The 24,749-nt window shown below is 33.5% G+C and overlaps 1 protein-coding gene across 1 annotated transcript; it reads right to left on the bottom strand.

Moving 5' to 3' along the window:
* Positions 1 to 3,154: 3,154 nt before the first annotated feature.
* On the bottom strand, positions 3,155 to 17,800 carry LOC134532666 (G patch domain-containing protein 8-like). The gene is made up of 6 exons (XM_063369348.1): positions 17,309 to 17,800; positions 14,225 to 14,396; positions 12,906 to 12,968; positions 8,804 to 8,957; positions 6,064 to 6,193; positions 3,155 to 4,391 (listed from the first exon to the last, which is right to left on the bottom strand). The coding sequence occupies exons 1-6, from the start codon at positions 17,435 to 17,437 to the stop codon at positions 3,312 to 3,314; spliced, it is 1,728 nt and encodes a 575-aa protein (XP_063225418.1). The 5' UTR covers positions 17,438 to 17,800; the 3' UTR covers positions 3,155 to 3,311.
* Between the last annotated feature and the right edge of the window lie 6,949 nt (positions 17,801 to 24,749).

Below are 24,749 nucleotides of genomic sequence, written 5' to 3'. Positions count from 1 at the left end.
ATACTATTCCTCTTTGTTTTGTATGTAATGTCTTGTATATGTCAATGTCTTTGTTAGTGTATAAGTGTTTTTTTTTTTGTTTTCTTTATGTAATTGTTGTTTCTGTTTTGTTTTTTGTTTTTTTTATGTCGTGCCCACCAAACAAGTTCTCTAGCTGTTGAAGGGCATGTTACAAATGTAAATATAGTACAACAGTACAGCCCTCTTAAGGAAATCCCCATTAAGAAAATTTTCTGCATAAGTTTAAATCATTTACCTTTTTAATAAAATTTCTACATATCTAAGGACCTTAAAAATGTTCTTAGCTGGGATTTCTGGAATATTTTCATTTCTGAATGAATTAACACTACACGGCACACATTTAATTTTTTTCCACTTCACAGATGAGTAATGACCCCTGCATACCCAGAAGTCTCATTATTTCCATAAACTGTTGGGAATTGTCCCTTACTACCCAAATAAGAAGTTAACAACTGTGGTCTGCTTTATCAATTGTTTCAGTACACTCTGCGGCAATTTTAGTTTATTGAAAAACAAAAAAAAAAACTTGATTGTAAATTTATCTACGAGTAGTGAGAAATGAATGGAGCATTTGACGGAATCAACGGGTAAGGGAATCGAGACCTGAGAAAAATCCCACTGGATCATGGTAATGTCTGCTGTGACAAACTTAAGTTTTACCCTGCCGGGAACCGAACATGGATAGCCATGGTGAGAGTGATCTGAAGACTCAAAGGACATGGAGTGCAGACTCCGTGCTGGGGTGCATGGTTGGGTGACGCGCCAGGAAACACGGCTGAACATACTGCAGCCAGGTCCAGTCACGTGGGAAGGAACAACACACTGCACACTCGCTTGCCGGCTGCCTCATTATGGGTTCCGCCCATTCCACCCACCGGTGAATATCGTCGTAATCCACTGCTATTTCCAGCTCAGTAAAAACGTACGACATTTCCACTTATCTGCCTCTTCTTTCCAACCTCAAAATCGAGTATCAATTAAATGGCTTCATGTACATTTTGTGTACGAGTAGCAATTAGAAATACACTTTTTTTCAAACCAATCCTCCCATGATTCAGTCACAATAGGTTCCTCAAGATTTTTCCTTACAGTGATACCACATGAAACATCAAAATTAACAGATTCTCATTTTATAATTGATATGTTTTTAAGTTTTTAACTTCAACATAGTCTTTAAATAAAATTTTACAATAGCATACCTATGTACATACATATTTTTTTTTTAGAGAAAAATGCAACTTTTATTTTATAAGTGGTTAATTTTTAATTATGTCTTCCTTATGATTAAAAAAGTTTTATAAATCACCCAAACAATTTTTTTTAATGTAAATGTCATGTGACAATGGTAGATACACGTATTTAATGTTGCTTATTATAGGTTGAATAGAAATTGTTTGCACCAATTTTAATTCACATTACGTAATTTATTTTTCTAGATGGCCTACGATGTAACAAAAAAAGTTCATGAGATCAACTTTCAGAAACTGACATTCAAATTCATAACTTTACTAGCAAATGTTATGGTAGTAAGTAAACAAAATCAGACAACACTAAATTAACTACCATTTCAAAATTTTGTAACTAAAAAAAAATGGTGTTTACTGTCTAGATATAGTCACTGGAAACTGAACACCATGTTTTTACTTTTAAATTTACAACATAACACATCATAGCATTTTATGTGTTCAAAACTAATTTTTTAAATAAATAATACGTACTTGATACATCAGCCTCGTCACCACCTTACTACATATAAGAGCAAATTCTACAAGTTGCAATGGTTTGCTGCTGATGGCTACCATTTTGTGCACAAGAACAAATTTTAATTCCACAGGTTGAGCACAAAGAACAATAATTGAAAAGAGGATGCCATAACTCTCAAAATCAATCACATGAAGATAAACCCAAAACAGTTAATGAATATACGTGAAATACGGGAGTTTAGACATGCCACCTTCGGTTTTACAAATACATATGGTTGACAGGCATTGGAACTAGCTTTGGGCACTTACTGATGTTAATACTCATTCAGTAATGACACTTGTAATTGTTTCCATTAAAAATTTCAGCTTTTTCTTCTGGTGGCTCCGAACTATAGATTCGTTAATTACAGATTGCCTGTGCTATAAGCAACTAGTTCTTATTATGGCTCATACTACACAGCAGAAGAATTGGTGCGTGCTTCAGTTAGCAAAAACGGAGTCAGTAACTGTTGTGCAACGTAAATTTTACACACATTTTAGCACGTAACCACCAAGCCGGTCGGTCATCCAGTTATGCCTGGTACAAGACGTGAGAAGGCAGAGGATGCATTTGCAAAGGCAAAACTCGTGGTCACCCTCTGTGCCCGATGAAGAATGTGGACCGCGTTCGAGCATCATTTTTGCTTAGCCCACATTAATCAACTAGGTGAGTGAGTCATAAACTGCAGATGCCCCAAATGGCATTGAATATCTAGCACAAACATTTGCACAAATGAAACCGTGCAGACTCCAGGAGCGCATATTGAGTTACTGCAACTTGATTTGCCACACCGTTTAGTTTTTATGATTTTTTTAATTTGTACAGATTATTAGTGCTCACCCTGTAAATATTGCGTTCTGTCTAATAGAAGAGATTGGCCTAGTTAAGCCTTTTGATGCCCGAAATAAGGATAAATAACTAACATTTGAAATTACAACCAAAAAAATTGAGGCCTTATCTCATTCAAGGAACATCACCAAATGGGTTGTTAGAGACACAGAGGGGTATTGATATCGGAAGAGGTTAAATCAATGGGCGCTAAAATAAGAATCATCCAGACGAAAAACCCAATGGCTCACTCTTACGTCTGTCAAATTTCCCAATTTTGCAATAAATCTGGGTTTGATCCTATCAGGGATCAAACCCAAATTACTGTGGTGGGAAACAATTTATTTGACTATTTAACCACCAGGGCCCCTACTGAAAAAGGCAATATAGTCTAAATATACTTCTATGTTGAGTACTTTTAATATTAATGCAATAACAAATTTTCTTATTAAATATACTGAACAACAATTATTGGCCTATTACTTAACAGAAAGTGTGGAAAAAATGTGTAAAGCATTGTTTCAATCTTCAGACTTCAAAAAGCCAGCATTTAAAAAATTAATTTTGATTTTAGTTAATATTTTTATTACTATTAAAGTAATGAAGCAACATTCTGTATTTTAATACTTGGTGAACATCTTCACCCTCACTTAAAACACTGAAAACAGATACAAAACAAAAAAAAGTTTGTCAACAAGAAAAAAAAGCACTGCAGAACACTAGCTGTCGCAACTTGAACTCCTCCCTCGTTTTTTGTGTTTCTTCTTTTTCTTCTTCTTGTGTTTACTGCGAGATATGGACCTGTCAAGGGGCAGCTTTTCAGTTTCAGTACTGTCATCAGCACTGTTTGAATATCTGTGATGATCATGCTTGTGTTCTGTAATATCTCTCCTGTGTTTTTTGTAACTACTGTAAGAATGCTGTGAACTGGATTCATGGATATCACTACCTTTTACACGTCTATGTTTATGTGCATGACTCTCATCACGAACTTTATAAGATACTTTGCTGTAATGTGTACGCACTTCTTCAGTACTGACTGGGGACATAGGCTCTGACTTGATGAACTGTTCACTATGTTCGTGAACTGCTTTGGAATAATGAGAACGTTCACTGACATCACTGTCCTCACTATCGTAACACCGCCTGTGTTGCGCAACGCCAGCACTCTTAAAATATTCTCGTCTCGAATCACTGTAAGAGTGGCGTTTCGAGTACTCCTCTGAACACTCACCATGTCTTTCGTGATTGTAAGAAGCTTGGTAATACTTTTTGCTGTGATTCTTCTCTTCAGCACGAAAATCTTCATCATGTCTCCGATCGCGCCTACGATCAGAGTACCTGTTAATTTTTTCTCTGTTCTCATATTTTCTAACGCCTTCAACGTCATGCTTGTAACTATGCCTGCCATGTTTAGTACTCCCACCCTTATGGTGGTTGTTATCTGAAGTTGCTGCTTCTGAGCGAGTTCTATTATGTTTCTGATACACTGCTTCCCAATTCTCTCTGATGTAGGGATTCCTTCCTTCTCGCTCTAGCATTCGCCATGGACTATCGTCTCTGTAATTAAGAAGTAGAGTCTGCCTGGAACTTTCACTTGTCCCAGTACCTGGCTCTTCTTCATACCTGTCCTTGCCAACCACATTGCTCTCTTCTTCTGGACATTTTGGGTCGCTGCTTTGTCTGTCGTGGGGCACCTTGTCTTGCTCATGTGTGTTCTCCTCACCGTTCGCTTCTGACACTTGTTTCTGCCACTCCACAAGTACCTCCATCTGGTTCAAAATAACTTCACGTAAAATCTAAAACAAATAAACAATTGAGTTAGTACTGTTCCCTTGACTGTATACCGAACAAACAAAATCTTGTAAACTACACAAATAGTAAGATCAATTTTAACCAAGGTAAAGAGTTAAAAGATAATGTCCATGTCAAATCAACACAGATTCATAGTAGTCAATTTTGAATCAATAAAAATTGTGTGCTCAGATAAAACTATAGCGTTTAAAGTGCAACAAACTCACAAAGTTTGTTTAAGGATTACACCATCTAAAAATCATATTTTGTACTGACTGCTAAGTAAAAAATTATCAAAATAATAAAACCTACTAAATTCATATAATTATGAGATTACTTGCTATTATTAATGAAGTCGTGCTAGTGTTTTATTGCTTCCCTCTAAAACTTAATTTTATAGAGCTTCAATATAGATGAGAAGAACACTAAAAACTTGACTAGAATTGAGCAACTCTAGAATTTACGTAGACCTAGAATGTACGACATCCGTGAATACTGGGCATACTGAAATATAAGAAGACACTTGTGAATATAATAAGATGACATTAATGCAAGATGACTTTGAACATAAGTAGACTTTCAAGAATATAGGCTTGAGCACTACACAACCAGGCATGCAAAATAACCTACGTTTAAAACCAAGTGAAAAATAAATTACAGTAGAATCCCGCATATCCAAAAAAAATTGGGGCAGAGACCTTGTTCAGATTACCATATTTTTGGATTACAAATTTTCAGATTGAACCGAAAAACTGCTTTAATATAAGAGCATGCAGTAATATAAATTTCTATAAGCATTAAGTTATCATGTAACATAGTTTAAAACACTTTTAAAAGCATGAAATCACTAAACATGGTGATAATTGGGTCAAAATATCATTAATAATTTTTAAAATACGAAACAATTCAAGTTTTTATGTTAAATTAGACCCTAAACTCGTTCGTATTAACCGGATTTTAGAATTAGCGGGTTTTGGATTAGTGAGACTACACTGTATTTTAAACAATAATTAGCCTCAAATTAATAACTGCCTTGAGTAAATTTATGTGAACCTCAAATTCAATTAAAAATCTCATATTATGCTGAATATAAATAAAAAATTAAGAAAAAGTACAGTGATAACAGTATTGTATATTCTTCAATATGTTTTCCAACCACAAAAAATCATTGTTCTCACATGAGTACATAAATAATTAAATGTCATTTACTGTTGTCTGAAATATATTATTATGTGTGGTTAATCAGAACACACTTTTGATAAATGAGAATTGATACAAGAATCATAAGTAAATAAATCAAATTGGAATCTGTATAAGTAAAATAATGTAAATGGAAGTGACCTATCATTACAAATAAAATAGTTAGAAATTGTTTACTTAGAATAACAATTGAGTTCACCATGCTAGTTTCATTCTTTTCACTGAATACTACCCTATTACATTACACAACAAACACAGGTACAAACAATAAAATATAAACAAAAAGTGTATTAAAAGGAACCAAGTTGGATTGAAAAACAGCAACCCAAACAACTAAAGGAAGAAATTATGAATGTAGAAAGATGAGAAACATGAAAAAGAGAATGATTAAATGAGAATTTAATTTCAGGGAAATGAAAAAGACCAACAAGCAGTCAAAAGCTAGCCATGAATATGGAATGAGATGGTGTACATTACCTCAGTCTGACTTTTACGGTTTGTGTGAACCTTCTTGCTTCTCTGGCTGACCCGTCGACGTTTTGCATCTCTCTCTTCTGCCAACTGCTCCAGCAATGATTTTGGCTTGGGCTTCTCCTCCTTCTGAAAGCTACAAAATAAATAGTTACAATATTATGGATAAAAATTTACATTCATCGAAAACAAAATACTACTCAAAATTGAAAAGTATGTTTCAAACAAAAATTAAACAGTAAACAGTTTTCATTTTAACAAAAGTTTAACAGAAAAACTTTGTGAACTGGAATACATATACAAAGGATAAACGGAATTTAATTTCCATACATTTTATCACAGTCTGTATTTTTCTAAAATGCCAAACAAGTACATAGTTACGAAAAGCCTTCATCTAATACTGACAAATTGCTGGGTTTATTAGCAAACTTTACTCTGACGGAGATGAGAAAATGATCACCAGTCAGTAAACGAGAATGTCTTGACTACATAAGAATGAGTAAGGTTGCAATTGTTCAGTTAGTAATGTGCATAAGGGTGAAACTTGCTAAATATAGACCAAACATCAGATTTACCTTATCTAATCCCAGATGTACTCAATTTCTCACTTAATAGGTAACAGTTATATGTACATACATTAAAAGTAATGTTACATGCACCAAACATAAAGAGCTATTACCTGGACTAATACTGATAAACCAAGAGCTCTAACAGCTTGCAAGGACCCATTCTAAAGATGGAGGTGAAATACAACTTCCTGGCTGGTACTCACACCTTATAGTAATCAGGAGTGATGCCTCTCGGCATTAACACCCTACTTCAGGGGTGGCCAACATTTTAATTGCGAGGGCCAAATTAAAAATACATAAATAATCTATCAGGCCAATTTGTGAATTATGAGTTCTTTTTGATATCTATAATTCTATGCCATCACGGTTTGTGAAAGACTGAGAGGAACGTCCTTCAAGGCCACTAAGTCACATGGTGATACTGGATGGCTCATAATGACTGCACACACAATCGAGTCCATCCATGTACACCACAGCATGTTCAGCCTGGGTGATAAAAAGTGTCTGTGTAGGGGGTCTGTATTTTTTTTATTATTCATTAACAACAAATACCCTAAGTACAATTCAATCACAAAAAACTAAATGAAAAAAATGTAACAGGTATGAACCAAAAGAGATTGAGAAGTTTAGCTTTGTCTTTCTGCATCTCAGCACATACATCTTTGATAATAAATATGTATTATAGAAAATACATATTTTTTTTACAAGTATAATCAGTTGTATCAACAAAGCAATATCAAAACTTTAAATTTTACTAATTTAAGAAAATTAATTGCTAGAATTTATTTTATTCTTGCATTTTTCACCACTATATTGTGGTTCCACATAAACCTATAAAGTGTCCAAAAAAATTACTTGTATGTTTAAATTTTATCCAAAAAAAAATATTCAATATTCTTAAAATTTTATATTAGATTCAAATAAAAATAATATGATTCGCAGAAGCCTGCCAATGTAATTTTTTTTATTATTATTTATATGTAACAGGAAGGTATTAGCTTGTGTTCAGTTTATATACTGATTGAGTTAGTAACTGCCAGTTGGTTGCTTGGCCCTGGGGGGTCATGTATCGGCCGTTGCTGCCTTGGATTACAACAAGAATGCAGAGAGGTGACCCGGTGTAACAAGTCACAATCGTGTCCAGCTAAGATGACAACTATTCCTTGCACATACATAAACACTCGAAAAAATATTTTAAGTTGCAGAAAGTTGGCGGAAGTTCTGTCTATCACTCGAAAGTATTGACGATGATTCTCAAATGAAACAGGTGAAATAAATTCAGATTTTTGTTCTTCTCACAATAATATATTTTCCGAGACGCCAAAACAGCGCAAACTTTCTACCCAACGCAAAAACACCGACTGATGAGACAAAGCACAGTACAAAAGAAAAAACACAAACAGTACGAACTGGGGACTTCTCCGGAAAAGCTGCCTTCCTATTGGCTACAATGATTATTCTTATAACTACCATTCTGGGATTTCCCGGACCGAGAGCTCTCCCACGATTCTGGCAAACACTCATCATCGCCTATCATTTCGGCGCCTCTGTGTCGCACATATTTATCTCCTTCTTTTACAGAAACCACTCTCTCACGTTCTCGAAACATCCTAAATGCACCATGAAACACTTACGTAAAAAAAATATAGTCATAAAAAGAACACTTAAATGAAATATTAAAAATCACATTCACATAAATATTAACCTAGCCACCATTGTATGATCATTAGTAAAAGCACAGTTAAAAGATTGTCTAAATAAAATAACTCAATATCAAAATTAAAAACAAGAATACTTCAAACGATACACTGTAAACTCAAAACTAGGTCACCTATTTAATCGGCTGATTCCTCTGAATGACAAAAGGCATTGTCAAATTTCTCCTTCTCAAAAGACACTGATAAAAGGGAAGCCTACAACTCACGTAGTTTCGGTTCCCCACCACATTCGTGCAACTTCGGATTTCTCTCAAAAATTGAAATTAAAAAAAATCGAAGGGTTAAGTTAGGTCAGTCACAACATGCTTGTTTTCATTGGAAACTTCTGATTTAGCGGGCTGAAGTGGCGTTAGTACCAGAACGCAAAACTTCGGAAATCTTCGGAAATTCTTGCAGGGAACTGAAAGTACGTGAGATGTAGGCTTCCCCTGACAAAAGCTGTGGAGGGCAAACGCTCACCTCACGGTCAGGTCCTCCAGCTTGACGGCCTCTTGCCGAGAGGTCCTGGACACAGCGTGGTCGTACAACACCCTCCTCTCGTCCGGGGTGAAGTCGGCCACCCAGCGGCTCCCGGTCTGCGGGGCCGGCCGGTCATCGTACCAGCCTACACACTCTGGGGAAGCAATCCAAAATCGAGAATCACGCTTCTTGAAAACTACAAACACCGTCCTTGCTGTAACAATGTCATGGGCTGCCGTCCAAACACCCAATCATAATGCAATTAGAGATGATGTGAGCTGGAAAATTTGTGTTCTGAATATTTTCTGGAAAATATAACCACGTATTTTACAAGACTTTTTTTTTTTTAACCAACATATGTAGATCAAAATAATTCACGTAAGTTTATCTACTAAAGTAAATAATTCTGAAGCAACAAATATTCTGAAGTAACAAATAGGGGTCAAGCTGATGCCTGTTACTTTGATCTTGCCAAGGCATTTGATACTGTGAACCACTCATTATTACTTCAAAAAGCTTGAAAGTTTTGGTGTATATGGTAAATATGTAGGCTAGCTCTAATTATCTTAAAAGGTAAATGCTTTTATGTTTCAATAAACAATCATAACTCCTATTTATATCAAGCACCCTCTAGGAGGTATTCTATTACCTTTATTGTTTAATATCTTTATTGATTGTTGAAGTTACTCAGATTCCCAATTACTCCTCTCGTCTGTTATTTGCTGACAACCTTAAAATCTATAGAAAGATTACTACTAATTACGAGTGTCAGCTACTTTAGCAGGACATTTCTGAAATCTCTAATTGGTGTAATTCTAATTTGGTTGATCTTAATAAAAATAAAACACAAGTTATACCCTACACTAGGAAACTATATCCCATTCGGTTTGATTACAAGCTTGTGAATTCATTTATATCCAACACTTCTTTCATTAAAGATCTAGGTGTTACTCTCCACTCTAAATATATTTTAATCTACATACTATTCAACTCTTTGGTTTCTAGCTCTCACAGAACATTATACATTACCATTATATTATAGTACAGGTAAAAAAAAAAATTAAGGAGTGAATTTTACAGTTTTTAAAATGTTATACTTAAAAATTTTTTTTTAATATTTTCATGCAATTTTTGGACCCACTTTATCGTCTGAATTGATAACAGATTATTTCTAATTTTCAATTTCTCATTATTCTGAGTTTTTGAACATGATCTCTCAGTATTCGTTAAAAAAAAAAAAAATTAAAATTTGTTTTTTCTCTGAAAAATTTCCATAATTTGCATTTAAAAATTTTGTTATTTCAAATGTGATAAATGCATGATCCCACTAATGGCTAACTTCTTTTGTTATTTAATTATGTTTGTTTACAACCGTTTATTAAATTTATTTGTGTTTCTGTGAACGATTAACTATGAAAATGTTTAATTTTGTCAAAACTTTCCAGAAAACTATCAGAAAATTTTCCCAAAATTACTTTTTTCAAAATACTAACATCTCTAATTGCAATATTAAAGAAACCTTTTTTGTTTTCATACTGAAACAAAAAAGTATTAGCAATATTTTTCAAATTATTGAATCTTGACTTTAGTCCACAATACAATACACTGAAAGTCTTTAAAATTTTCAATTTCACTCTTAATATTTATCATGCCCACTTTTCGTAAAAAAAAAAAAAATTAAGAGCATACATAAAGGATACAATGATGACAGCATTAATTAGACATCCTTGAAACCTCTGTGATAAGACACTTGCTCACGATGCACGAAGACATGAGAAAAGTTAATGCTCAAAGAACTCTCTCACTTGGCATCTCAGTTAGAGAAGTGCTTTGCACATACTACTGACAATTGGCACAGGCGTATGGAATCTTCAAAGTGAAGTTGGTTCTGTTGTTGCTGACCATGTCGTGCTATATTCTGCAGAGCAAGTTAACCTTGAAACTCGTTAAGTTTAGTATTCACATAAACTTATTCTATAAACAAAAATGCTACAAATAAAGAAAACAAAATAGCCTCCATAGCCTTCGCTGTACAACAAAATTCTTTATAACCTTTATACATCATCTTGTAATATGTACTTACCAACTATATGAAGTCTTCGAAATAGTTTTATTATGGATTATACTGATTAAGCAGAAAAAAAAAATTAATAACAATTTTGATTTTATATTTTAATTTATTAACACCTTAAGCACTAATTTTAATTTGTTACTTGAATGGCTTACTACAAGCACTAATCAATCGGCAATATTTGAATGTGAGTAATACATCAATGCTTTACCCAGCTGAAAAACAGTGGCCAGCAAGCAGTTAGTATATGGTTGCTGGTTCCTAATACAGCAATACATTAGATGTCTCAGATTGTCACTCATCAGTTGAATAAAACATGTTTACTACTATCAAATATCACTAAGTAAATAAATTAAATATCACAATTTTACAATCAGGGATAGCATTAAAACATAAATTCAACTAGGGGAAAGTGCATCAATATCTTTCCAATACTTGTAGACTATAAATTAATTTAGAAAGAAAATACATTCAGACTCAGTCATGCTAGAAGTACATTGAAATAATACTTGAAATAAAATTTAAAACATATAAATGGTTAACTTGGTTTATGAGACGCCACGTATAACTGCAACAAGTTTTCTAGAGACAATAAACTCTCCCTTGATAAAGCCTATTGAAATGGACCATAAGGTAGAATCATTAAATTTGCTATTCTACTTACTTCTAGCAAATACAGTTCCTAACCTACACTTCAAAAATTTGCAATACAATCATTACCAAATAGCAATTATACAATTGAATCATTACATCCAAAAAATAAATTGCAATAGAGTTTAACCTTTTATAGGATAAAATATTTTCTTAACAAATTAGTGCTAATTATATTTTCAAATAAGTTATTTTATTGCATATTATTGTGAATAGTTCTTTAAACTGCAACTTGATTAAAACTTCTGAACAGAAACATGTATGCATTTCAAATTTCAAGAAAATATCCTTTAAGACAGAAAGGTACAGTAGTGTAATCATGTTCTCACAACTAAATCCTCCTGTCAACAGGAACTATGTTTGACAATAATTTCTGGTAGGTGACCAAATAAGGTACATTGGAGTAACACAAAGCTAAACACATATCAGAAAATACAGAATAAGGATAACATGCTTACGTAACATGCAACATTACAACACTAGTATCATATAGGTAATTTTAGACACTGTTCCAGTAAGTACAGCTGTCATTTATAAAAGGATATGAAAAAAAAGGATATCATATAATTAATGACTGGTACATCTGAATACTCACACACAAGCTGAAAACATAAAAACTTTATTTTAATTACAAAAAACACAAAGTCACATTCACAGGCACACTTTTCAAAATTAAAAATTTATGTATTAACCTGTACTATTTTCCAACAACATTTGCAAATGTGTATTTTAAATATAACCTCATTTTTACCTCAATCACATTCCTAAACATTATACACTATACACCTGTCTATACTGTTTTTTTCTCTTTACTACTACAGTACCCTAATTATTCTGTGAAAGATATTACACATGATTTAAAACACATTCCATCAGTACAAAGTAGCTTTTGTACAAACAGTTCTTGAATTAGGCCTACTAGGTAAGCTCTTAGTTCATACAACAGTACAAACGATGCAGAGTAAAAATTTGTTGAGTTCTTTTATCCAAAACAAATTCCAGTTCATCAAGAACATAATTCAAACTGAAACACACATACACTTTATCTAACTAAAATAAACCATCTACAGCTAACTGGTTCTAGATGCAATTTGATGGCAAAATGTATGCTAATAAATATGACAAATATGTATAAAGTTTCTCAAATGAAAATTACTTTCTATCACTTTGAACCAGGAGTGTACGCAGAATTTAATTTTTCATGGGGAGGGGGGGAGGGACAGACCCTATTTGCCTGTTGGTGGAAATGATAGATTTTTTTAAAATTTCTCAGGCTTTTATTTACCCCTGATTAGAACAGTATCATACTTTTTATGTGCTCCAAATCTGATCATGTTATCTTCATTAATAGGTAACCATACTGAAAGCTTCTGAACTTACTTATATTGAGAGAAGGATTAAGATTCAAAGCCTCTCTGAAGATTTCCATCTGCTCTTCTTTGCCTGAGAAAGTGGAAACAGAGAAACACCTTTCAATGGGAGGAGATGTAAGCACAAACAGACCATTCAAAAAGCTACCTACATAAAAATCATTAAAAAGAAAATTCTACGCTTTAAAATGAGAAGAAAAAGATACTGTGCTCTAATTCTGCACCAAGAAACACAAATACTATAATTGCATATTCTGTTTACATCAGCACTGAAAATTCCAGACAATGCAATTTTGGATTTTATGAATTACTGTTAAACTCATGACATTTTCCCTTTAAAATAACTATCACTGTAGAATTTCCATGACTTTTCCAGGTTTTAAGTACATTTCCTGACTTTCACTGACCAAATTTAATGTACCTGTTTTTTTTTCTCCTGATTTTACAGAATGTGGACAACCTGATCTGATTTACAATCTTATTTACATGTCATCTTGAAGCAAAGTGGTAAGACACAGAATTTGCATTCCAGTGAACCCAGATCACACAAATCTACAGTATTTTAAATGTCACTTACTTAACCTAACCAAATCATTAAATTGTTAATTATTTTAGTAAACTACTTAAAATAATGAAATGCCATTTTATACACAATGATTAGAAACAATACCCATTCTCTGTCTTCACGTCAGGAACATTTTACATGTGTCACAAAAATGTGGCATTAAAATTTGGCCTTGAAATTTTACTCTCATAGCACCCAAAAAAAGTTTCACTTCAATAATTTGTGACAAATAATTACCCTGTAAAACTGAAGCATGAAAAGCATTATACCAGCAAAAAAAAATATTTAGTAACCCAGCTAAAACAATACTCATGTAACACTGTTCAACAATACTGATTTCCACAAGTAATTAAACTTGAAAGAACACCATTGTCTTGCGAATATGGATCGTGGCGCGGTGCACAACAATAAGCTCAAACCCCGTTGTGTTGCCCTCTGCCCGAATACCTTACTGCAGCGACCCACCTATCCTTGCAGCATTGCACGGCGCCACGTGGAGCCCGCTCAAGGCACCGAAGCCCGAAAAGTTTTCTGCACCATCCGCAAACCTATTTTCCATCCTTTTAGCGTCAGAAACGTTTCACTACAACGTTTCACGAAAACGTTGCATTAAAATTCGGCCTTGAAATTTCACTCCCATCGTGCCCAAAGAAGTTTCACTTACATCATCTATTGCTTCCAGATACTCGATCAAATCAAGATTTAATACAGACAAGCGACAATTAAGTCCAAAATAATGATCTGAATCACGGTGCGCCACTTACCAATCTGCACACATTTCTCGTGAGGCACCGCGTGAGGGGGCCCCGCAGGCAGGGGAACATCGTCCTGGTGGTAGCCCTCCCTCCTCCAGCGGCACCGCTCGACGTGAGCTTCAAGCCGCTCCTTCGGGACCCTGTGCTCGCTCGACTCCGGGCATTCGACCAGCTCCGGCCCCTGCACAGGCATCGTGACCGTCCATCACCACAAACCACCGCAGACAGTGACACCTAATGTTCGCATACACTGACTTCATGTTTAATGTGTTTGCATTCTTTATATAGGCTCAGGGTTGGAAAAGAAAAACAGGTGTTTCAAAAATTTTAACAAGTTGGTTTTTTTGTTTCAAACCAGCTTTTTTAACATCCTTAAAAAAAAAAAATACCTGCATAGACTTACAGCTTTATATGGTAGTGTGTAATATAAATCCGTGGGCAGTTTTAAAAATGTCTGTTTGTTGATACATATATTTCTTTAGATGATGACGGATAGCAGAAATTGACAGTTTAACAAAGTTTTACTGTAATTAGCTTCTAAAAAAAATTATATATTTCTTCATTAACTTCATTAAATGAAAGTCATTCAAAATAGTTGTACTGTAAATCCTCTTTATCTGGGAAATATCCATTCTATTGAGAATCCTCTTCCTGTGGGGAAATACCGGTAAAAATCTTACTTCGCTGCTTTTCCGCAAAGTAAAAATAAAATTTAAAAAAACATTTTCAAACACGAGACGTTCCTGTATTTACCCTGAAAACAGCGTTAATAAATTCCTACTAGTTTCTGAGAAATCCCATTTTTTAGCTCACATTTCAATATCTGGTCATTGCTGCTGCCGCCGCCATTTATTATTTACCTGTGTCTGCTTGTGTGTTTGTTCTGAAGATCTTTAAATATAATGAATGGTTGATTAGGTAAGGCTTGCTACATTAAAAATAATTTCAAAAACTGTGGACAGGTGTTTAGGTTTGTATAGATACGTTAAATATACTATAGGCTAAAATATTTCTTATAGTTGCTTAGGAATTATGAATTTAAGATGTAGCTATCCTGATCCAACCAACCATTCACATGGATTTACAGAATTATTAATATAGCTATAGGTACTAACCCAACCAACTGTCCACAATATTTTTAAGTATTTTTAACCTTACTAACCTAAAGTAACAAGATTTTACAGTATTTTTAATGTAGCTATACTAACCCAACCAAACGTCCACAATATTTTTAATTATTTTTTACATTGCTCACATAACCTTTGAATTGTTTCTTACTATGTGATTCCAGGGCCAGATTTATGGGAAGGCAACTGGGGCAAAAGCCCCGGGGCCTCCACAAACGTAGGACCCCCACAATAGAGACTTCGGGAAAAAAAATCTTTCAAATTCCGACAAGTAAACACTAGTAAACATCTTTTCCTTTGATATTATTTTTTCGCTGTTTTACCTTTACCTGCAGTGCTTTGTACATACCTAAATGATTATATTATTGTTAAATATTAACAGAAATATTCATTACCTAACACTAAAATTTAATTTCATATAATTCTTGTCTCTAATTTTATTTATGTATATTTTTTAAATACTAAGATAATCTACTTGATTTCACAATAAATTATTTATTGGAAAACTCGACTGAAAAAAATTGTTCATTTTATTTGGAAAATAATTTGGAGCCAGGGGGCCTCCGCTCCTCTGTTGCCCCGAGGCCTCCAGACCTCTAAATCCGGCCCTGTGTGATTCAAAGCACTACTTTAAATGAAAAAAAAAAAAAAATACTTTCTTAATTCAATGATATTTGGACAAACAAACAGAAAATATAAACAATAAAATTTTCCTGCAACTGCAATATGCCATTATATTAACTACTTTTACTATAAAACAAAACCATTGACCAAAGTTCTCCAAAATAAACATACAAACCAGCATAGGTAAACAATTAATTGCAGACAGCGGCAATGCACAGATACTGAAATGTGATGTAACAAAGGGATTTCTCAGAAACTAGAATGAATCTATTACCGCTGTTTTCAGCGTTTAGCTACAGGAACGTCTCTAGTGTTGGAAAATTAAATTTTCATAATTTTATTTTTACTTTGCAGAAAAGCCGCGACGTAAGATATTTATCGAAATACCCTTCAAGTGGTTAAGTCCCAATCAGATGTATAGATTTGCTAGACTTTAGTTCTTTGATGTTATAAATTTTTTTTGTTCCAAATGAGTAGCCGAAAGAAGGATGTTGTATGGCTTTCATTTGAATATGCTGAGAACCAAAATAACTAATTTAATGAAGAAAAAAACCTGGTTTAACAAAAAAAACAGTTTTTTTTTAATCCTGTTTTTTTTTTCAACCCTGGGATCAAGGGAAAGACTTGATTAACCCAGATTTCTAAAAAAAAATTCCTTTTGTATCAGATAAGCACCTCTAACTGAGTGATATGTTACACTGGCAATTGTTACACACACAATTGGGCTTTCACTCAGTGACAAGGAGTCCCCCCTGTTGGTTGTCTCTTCAGACCCCTTGCATCTCTCACCCCCAGCATTCCTTCCTCCAGCCCATTCCACCCCTCCCTATCCTCTCAAGGAAAGAATGCCTCCTCTTTCCGTTTGCCTACAATCCCTCTGGAGCTTTCACCCGTGATCCGACCATCACCTGTAACCACCTCTGTGCACGCTAGTTCCCAGCTGCCCCCAGCCACCCTTCTCCATCCCCTTATACAGTCCAACCTTTCCACCCTTCTCCTTTGTAATGCTTCCCACCCCAACTCAATCATTTCCGCCAGATAACGAAAACATAAAATGACACCCATGTTCAATTCTATTTGAAACAGCCTTAATAAACAGTATTTGTAATGGATTAATTTTTGTAATACTCAAAACTTTGGTTTCAGCAAAACCACTAATACTAAAACTAGGACTGAAACATTTGAAAGTAGGCCTGTCTTCGGACATGTCTGCACCACTATAGTGTTGTAATAGCGCCATTTTTACACATTTGTTGTACCGAGAGTTGCTATTCTAGACAGTAAACAAAATCAAAACAATTTTTTTTTTTTTTTTTTAAATTATCTACACATTCATATTTACACTGTCATTCTTGTATTCGGTACTCCACCCAAGTTCTTGTCCAACAGAAGAAACTTGAGAACGAATTAAGGTTATAAACTCTTGCAAACTTTTAAGTTGCGTTCTTCGTTCTTCACAATTAAAATCCATTATGGGTTATCTGATAATTATCCATCTAAATACGTGCCACTATATTACATCTCGAACAATCAAACCAAGGTTTGAGGTTACATACACTACCCAAACACAAACAAATGGTTCTTCGCCATGTTTGCACGAGGGACAGGGTTGCCAAAAATTTTGTAGTACAATTTTTTGTTGCCAGATGGATTCTTGAATAACCTTCAGATCACAAGGTTTAAAAACAAAGCCACGACCACATCCTATTGAGACAAGTAAGATAATGTTAGGTTCTCTTCTGTCAGTGTCGAGCTTCGCAAATGTTGAAGATCGGTGTGATAAATAACAGTTTATTTTTCGGAAGTATTAGGTTATGTTAGGTTAATGTAACTTTATTTAATTATATGTTGTGTGGCCTACAGCTGTGCGCCAACGGCCATAGCGTCATTTCTTTCTTATTTGAAGCCTTTTATTACCATATCATCGATCAAATTGCCTTACGTAGATTATACCATACCCGGGACCATATACAAAGGTTGGGACTCGAACCCAGAACCCCTCGCACAGTAAGCCAGTGTGCATCCGACTATGCTACGGAGATCGGCTATCGTTACTAAAATGAAAGATTCGTCAGCTTACTTCTAAAACCTCGTAAGTTAGATTTTCCCAGTTTTATATTCCGGATGTGTTTTGGTGTATTTTTTTTATTTTTTCATAGTGCATATGCTGATAAAACCTCGTAAGTCAACTCTACTAAGTCTCTTTTCTATTCACAAATTATAAAAACTCGTATCTTTGTCAGTCGAAACTGTGTTCCAAAAGCTCATAAGTTCTCCTGTAAATTTGACTGAAATTTTGTTATTTTAGGTTAGAGTTATTTAAAAACTCTCTGACTATAAAATATATAAATCCTTACAATAAATATATATATATATATATATATATTTTTTTTTTTTTTTTCACGAGTGATTGGCAAACTTCAATTATCTGCTTGGGTCATGGAGGTAATAGTCTATGGAGTGGAAGCAGGCGTACTTTTCAAGGGTAATCAATGAAGCCTGTACTAAGGTTAATTCTACTACAGGTTAGGAAGAAAACGGGTTTTCTTATGGGCGAGTTTGGCACAGGGAAAAATTCTGCCGCTAGGTGCGCTGGCGTAGCGAAAGGGTAACATTTTACACACTGCCATGAGGGTGAACGTGAGAAAACCGCATTGAAGTCAAATAAAATAGTCGGTATGGTATTTAGTTATGTGCTTTTTGTTTGCAAGAATTATATTGAACAAGTCTTCCGTTAAGAACGTGTAAATTTCACAACTTTGTGCCTTTTGGGTACGTAAATAAAAGCTATACTGCGTTTATGTTTCGCCGCGAGCAATCTGCATATGAAGGTAAGCAAATATTTGAGGTAAGTTATGTCTGGATGAAAAAAGATGTGCTTGTTTGTGTTTTTATCGGTGTGATATCACAGTATCTATACTATTTAGTTTGTGAACGTTGTTGATTCTCGGATTAATGGAAATTAGGCGAATAATAACTAAAGTGAAGTTGAGGTCATGACCTCACTTTACCTTACTTCAGTTTACCTGCAGGTAAGCTTTGTACTTCAATTACAGATTTACTTGTTAATATAGCAAGCATAACATAAACAACCTTTCACTTAGTTATTATTCGACTGATTTCTCGGGATATGCGACAGTCTTTCCAAGCTTAACGTAATTTTGATTCATGCCACTAATACAATTTACATACCATATTCCATTATCAGTTACAGTAAGTCCGAATTTAAAATTTACGGACACAAAACGTTGGTGATTTACTATGATATTTAAGAGAAAAATAATTGTTTTTTCAACTTTTCATCGCTTCACTGTGAAATTTGGTTTTCAAAACTATGAGTGTAGTGAGCTTGTATGGTGCACCCATCTACTTGCAGCATTTGTGCTTAATCTTCAAGCACTATGTGAAGCAGGATGGAAAATATATTCAATTAAAAAAATTAAATAATTAGATCAATGCCATTGGATGTGTAGTTTAAAGGGGCGGTTCTTAACTAAACGATTTTACTATATTTTTTTTTTTTGGTAATGTAACCAACCTAACCAACTGTCTACACCCACTATTTAAGTATTTTAAACGCAGCTTACTAAATATAACCTAACCAACCATTTTCACAGTATCAAAATTCTTGACATATTTTTTAAAAATTATGTTATTGTAGTATACTGTTTTAACATGTAGAAACGTTAGGTTAGCTACATTAAAATTACTGTGAAATGGAGTGAATGATTGGTTAGGTTAGTTTTATGTGTATGTTGCAGAACTATTAGTTATTAAAATGGAAATGGGACAAACAAAATAATTCAAATTTTCAACCACATGGTTGCCTTCATAAGAGTGGAGAATACACCATGTAGATATGTGTAAAGGTTTTAAGTTGGATTTTTTATATTTAATTTACTTATTTATTATGCTGTTAGTGATGGCCTCAATTTAATTATTTGTTTATTAAATTGAAATCTCATTGCAAAGTACCACACTTAATTGAAACATATAATTCTATATCCATGTAATATGTTTTAAAATTGTGAACTTTTATAATGAAGTACCAAAGCTGTATTTTTTATGTTTCAATGGAATTTCACTGAAGTCAAAACACATGTTTTAGAGAAGTAATATAAGCAATTGTAACTATCACGTTTTAAAATTACTAGCTGATTGTTTTTAAATATATCAAATTGTGCTGGAAAAATCAGTGAAATAATATGTGTATTTGTATTACTAAGCCTGCACTAGAATTAATTTGTCCCTTGGCATGTAGTGTCTCTTGCTCCTGCCCTCTCTGTCGTCACCAGGTGCTCAGAGGCAGGGAATGCTACAATTGATATGTCCATAAATTTGTCCCTATTTTTCATTTTCAACACTGATTACTTTCCTGCATTTCATAACATTTTTTTCTGAGGTCTCAAAAATAGTTATTGAAAATTTTATAAGGCAAAAAAATTAAATTCCAATTGCAATATTGAACTTTTCCTATAGACATCACATAAGGATTAGTTAATTAGCTATTATTTGCTTTAAAAAATCAGCAATGAATGTTTTTTTTAAATAATACATACCTCCAATATGTTTTGGTTGACCTTTGATGTGAGAAGGTAACGAAAGCCAATAGAATTAAGTGTATGTGACAACTCAATGATTGATGTTATCATTACTCTTATTCCACAGGCTGTTGATGGTGAAAGAAACAATTCTGGCTGATATTTGGTGGATTATTCCCACGTGTCAATATACTCCAAGAAACCAAGAAGTGTCTACATAAGAAATAAAGAATCATTAAGTATTTTTAATGTTTCAATACAGGAAAATCTTTATTTTTGTTAAGTGCAGTTTATGAATAGAAGCTGTCTATAAAATTATTTTTGTGTACTTATTTAATAAAACAAGTATATATATTTAATTTACAAAATAATTTTTAATGTGTTGTGTGCACAGGATGTGAATAAATTGGCCGAGCCCATATTTCCCATTTCATTCCCAAAAATGCTCTTGGAAGCAAAAGAAAATTGTGTTCATAAATTCATTAGTGCCTCTGGTAGTTAGTCGGTAAAGAAAACAATGACAAGTACCATTATCGCTTAAATTTTGATGTGTGGAAATTTTATTATGAATAACTGCATTATGGAATTACATAATTTGTACAGCAATTTTTAGTTACCTGCTTCATGAGAGTAACACTCATTTTCTGGAAATTTTTTGGCTGCACATGTTTATATGTTAAATTTGGGGCCATTCTTAGGCCTGCCGCTTTACTGTCATACTTCAATAGAAGTTCCAAGTGGTTCATGCATGCTGCTTCCATCCCGATCTTAAATGAAACAAATTCCGTAACAGATTTTAACAATCAAATAATCATATTGAAATGTCAGCAATTTTTTTTTTACATTTGAAAACTAACCTTAAATACACGTGATTTAAGCCATCTGTTTCTTATGCACTTAAACAAGTGTGGACCATCAGAAATGAAATATAACTTTCTGTCGCCTGTGTCACTACATGGGTGGGTAACTGAATTACAAACGTTCTTCTCATATTTTATGCCAATACCAAACTTTTTCCACATTGAACGGTTTGTTGTTGCTCCATCACACACTACGCAGTCTACAAACAGACCAGCTGCATCTAGTTTCGCAATAGCATCCAGAACCAAATTTGTAAGGACATTGCCAGGGGCTGCATTTTTGGTGAGATACAGACCAACAACGTGGCCCCAGTTACAAATAAATGGCCGAAAGAATAGGACCAAACCATGGTCAGCATACTGAGAGAACTGTGTGTCTGTTGTATTAGAACCTACATCCACTAACCCTGTGATTGTACCAGACACTGAATTTAAATCCAAATGTTGTGTTAAACTTATTTCGTCAAACGGCAGTACACCATGATGTTCAATAGTGTCTTTTCTTATAAGCAAGGATTACAGTTTACATTTAATGCACTGCAGAATATAATCTGAAATGCCACATTCTGCCTTTATACCTCGGATGTGTGTGTTGATAGTGCGTACTGTGGGAACAAAAAGAATTTTTTGTTCTTGAATATGCTTGTACAAAGAAGGGCTCTTACATCGCATAAGAATACATTCCAGTATCCATTTCATACTAAAAGAATTTTTCTGCAACGTACAGGAATGAAAGCACTGTTTTACAGCTTCTTGCTGTTTTTCTGGCAAATTGTTTATGGCCTCTTGTAAAGCAGTAGTAGAAAGCTGTTTGTTTTTTCCTTGTAAGTGTTTTATCATTGTAATGGCAGATCTTTCTTTTAGTACCGAACGCTTCACATTTCTAGTTAGAAAGCATCTTCGTGGAACTTTAGATTTACTTATTAGTCGTGTTTTGAAGCATTTGCAGTGTAGGAAAACTTCATTTGAAACAAAGCAACATTTTGGACTAAACAAAATTCCATTGCATATTGTTGCATTACTTAATATTTTTAATGACACTTGAGGTGAGTTCATGCTGGTTATTTCTTTGATATGTACCCCTTTGTAAAACTCTATTATTTCCAACTTTCTGAGAAGTAACAAAATGCTGTCTGTAGTATGGACATAGTTAAAATTTAACCTCCTCATATTTATTTTACAATTGCAAATGTACAAACTTGGCTGAGCACTGTCACATTCCCAAACAACTTTAATTAACAAATCTGCATTGTTCTGCTCAGATTTTCGGTAGTAGAAATATGTCAGTGAAGCATCGTTTTCTGTTTTTCTGCCCCAACCATTATCAAGAGACCTTGATATTAGCCACTGCCACACATTTTCGTTTTTTGTGGTGCTTGGGGAGCTGGCACTTTGTGGCTCTAAGCGAGCAATATTGACAGAATTTTTGTTATCAATGTTCTGTAAACAAGAATGTTCAAACATGATTATTATTTTGCTATATATTTCTAACAATAAATATTCTGAAAAATTTTTATAACTATTTGTTTTACTTCAAAGTTATATGTATGTAAAACTAAGTATGTATGTGTATTTAAAACTGTGTACATGTAAAACTGTATGTATATGTAAACTGTAAATATGTAAATGACATGCTCCATAGCCTTATGGTTTCTACCAAAAAGAAGGCTCAATGGAATACAAATAAATAAATAAAAAATAATATAATAGTACACTGTGTACCTAGTTTCATACATTGTTTTATGCTTCTGATATAACTTAAATTATTGCCAAAAACTAATGTATTCCAATTAGTAACAAATCAGAGGTGGTAATTGAGTAGTTAATAAAAACACAAGATGATTTTTTTTTAATCACACTTACCTACAGTTTTTAATATGATCCCTTCTTTTACGAACTACTGGATCTATTACAGATTCCAATGAAGATTGTTTTGACTTAATTTACATTTGCGTATTCTTTAAAGATGTGTGTATGTATGTGTAAACAATTGTGTGATAAAATAGGATTTTCTAAGCCCAGTGTACATTAATTTTTCAGATTGAAATTAAAATTCCCTTAAAGTTTTACTTAACAGTGATTAAATTAACTCAAATAGGTTTTGTTTTATAGAAAAGCAAATACTTTGAAAATTATTATTATTCCTATTGTAATGCACTCAAAATCTTTAAAGAATTTCATCCTTTTTTTTTTTCCTTCTGAATTGTGCTGGTGCCCAAGTTTTAATAAACATTGCAAATTATACTGCAATAAGGTAATTTTAAACAGACAATTATAGTCAAGTCTTTAAGTGAACAACTGAATTTCATGTTACGATTCTCAATTCTATACCTTTAATAATAAAACTTAAATGTATTTCAATTTTATGTTTTACTTAAAAGATATGAAAGAGCACTTTGCTGCCATAATTGTTTTACAGCAGATCCAATGTTCCTGAAGAGCCAAAAAATTGTGGAGAAATAAAAAAAGGTAAGTTAATTTCCCCTGCCATGAAGAGAAAAAAATATTTTGTAGGACTTAATGCAATAAAACTATCATAACACACACACACACACACAAAATTCACAGCTATGCTATAGCGTAAAATCAAGTAATTAGGTATCTTGAAAACCACTGAGTACTGTGTGGTAAAATAATTTCATTAAAAGTAAAAATGCCATCAACTGTAAATGGTTTTAAATGAGATTTTGGTTACTTTGAAATTTTAAATTTAAATGGTCATAACTGCAGCAAGTATTGTGTTTGATTCAAAAATGAACTTTCACTCATCTCTAGTTTTCTTCTGTATGTCTTGCGCTGTGTCAAGTATGGAGGCAAGTTTGGAAAAATAGTTGGCACTGCAGATTATGTTAAAGTTATTTTACCTCTTGGTATCTTGATGGTATCACCTTTAACTTCATGAACATAATTTCTTAATATCATTTGTTCCTGAAATGTGTATACATAGTTGCTAATTACTTGACATTGCAGCTGTAATAACAGCTGTGTTCAACATGTATGCCACATGCCACTTCATGTCCTGTAACACTTTGTGCTCTTTAAAAACTGTGCATCTTTGAATTTGAGCACATTATTGTTCGAGCTAAGTGGTGTTTAATGGATTTTCTCGTTTTCAACACAATCCACAATAATAAGCCCTCATTTGTGTTAAAATATAAGTAAAACTAAAAATGTTGAGTAACATTACAGTCACCCTAACAAAAATTAAACCGTTATCTCATTTTGTATTGTAAGTTTGGAACTATTCAAATCACTTCATTCATATATATATATATATGTGTGTGTGTGTTTTCTGTAAATCAACTGTGCTTTTTGTTCATTAGACTGAATTGTTATTAATGCCAACAAAGTTTCAAAGTGCTGTTAACTTTCTCTAGTAAGT

The sequence above is a fragment of the Bacillus rossius genome, chromosome 6 (assembly GCF_032445375.1).
Source record: "Bacillus rossius redtenbacheri isolate Brsri chromosome 6, Brsri_v3, whole genome shotgun sequence".
Lineage (NCBI taxonomy): Eukaryota > Metazoa > Arthropoda > Insecta > Phasmatodea > Bacillidae > Bacillus > Bacillus rossius.
Note: the sequence above shows the minus strand (reverse complement) of the source record. Positions and strands in the feature narration are given on the sequence as shown.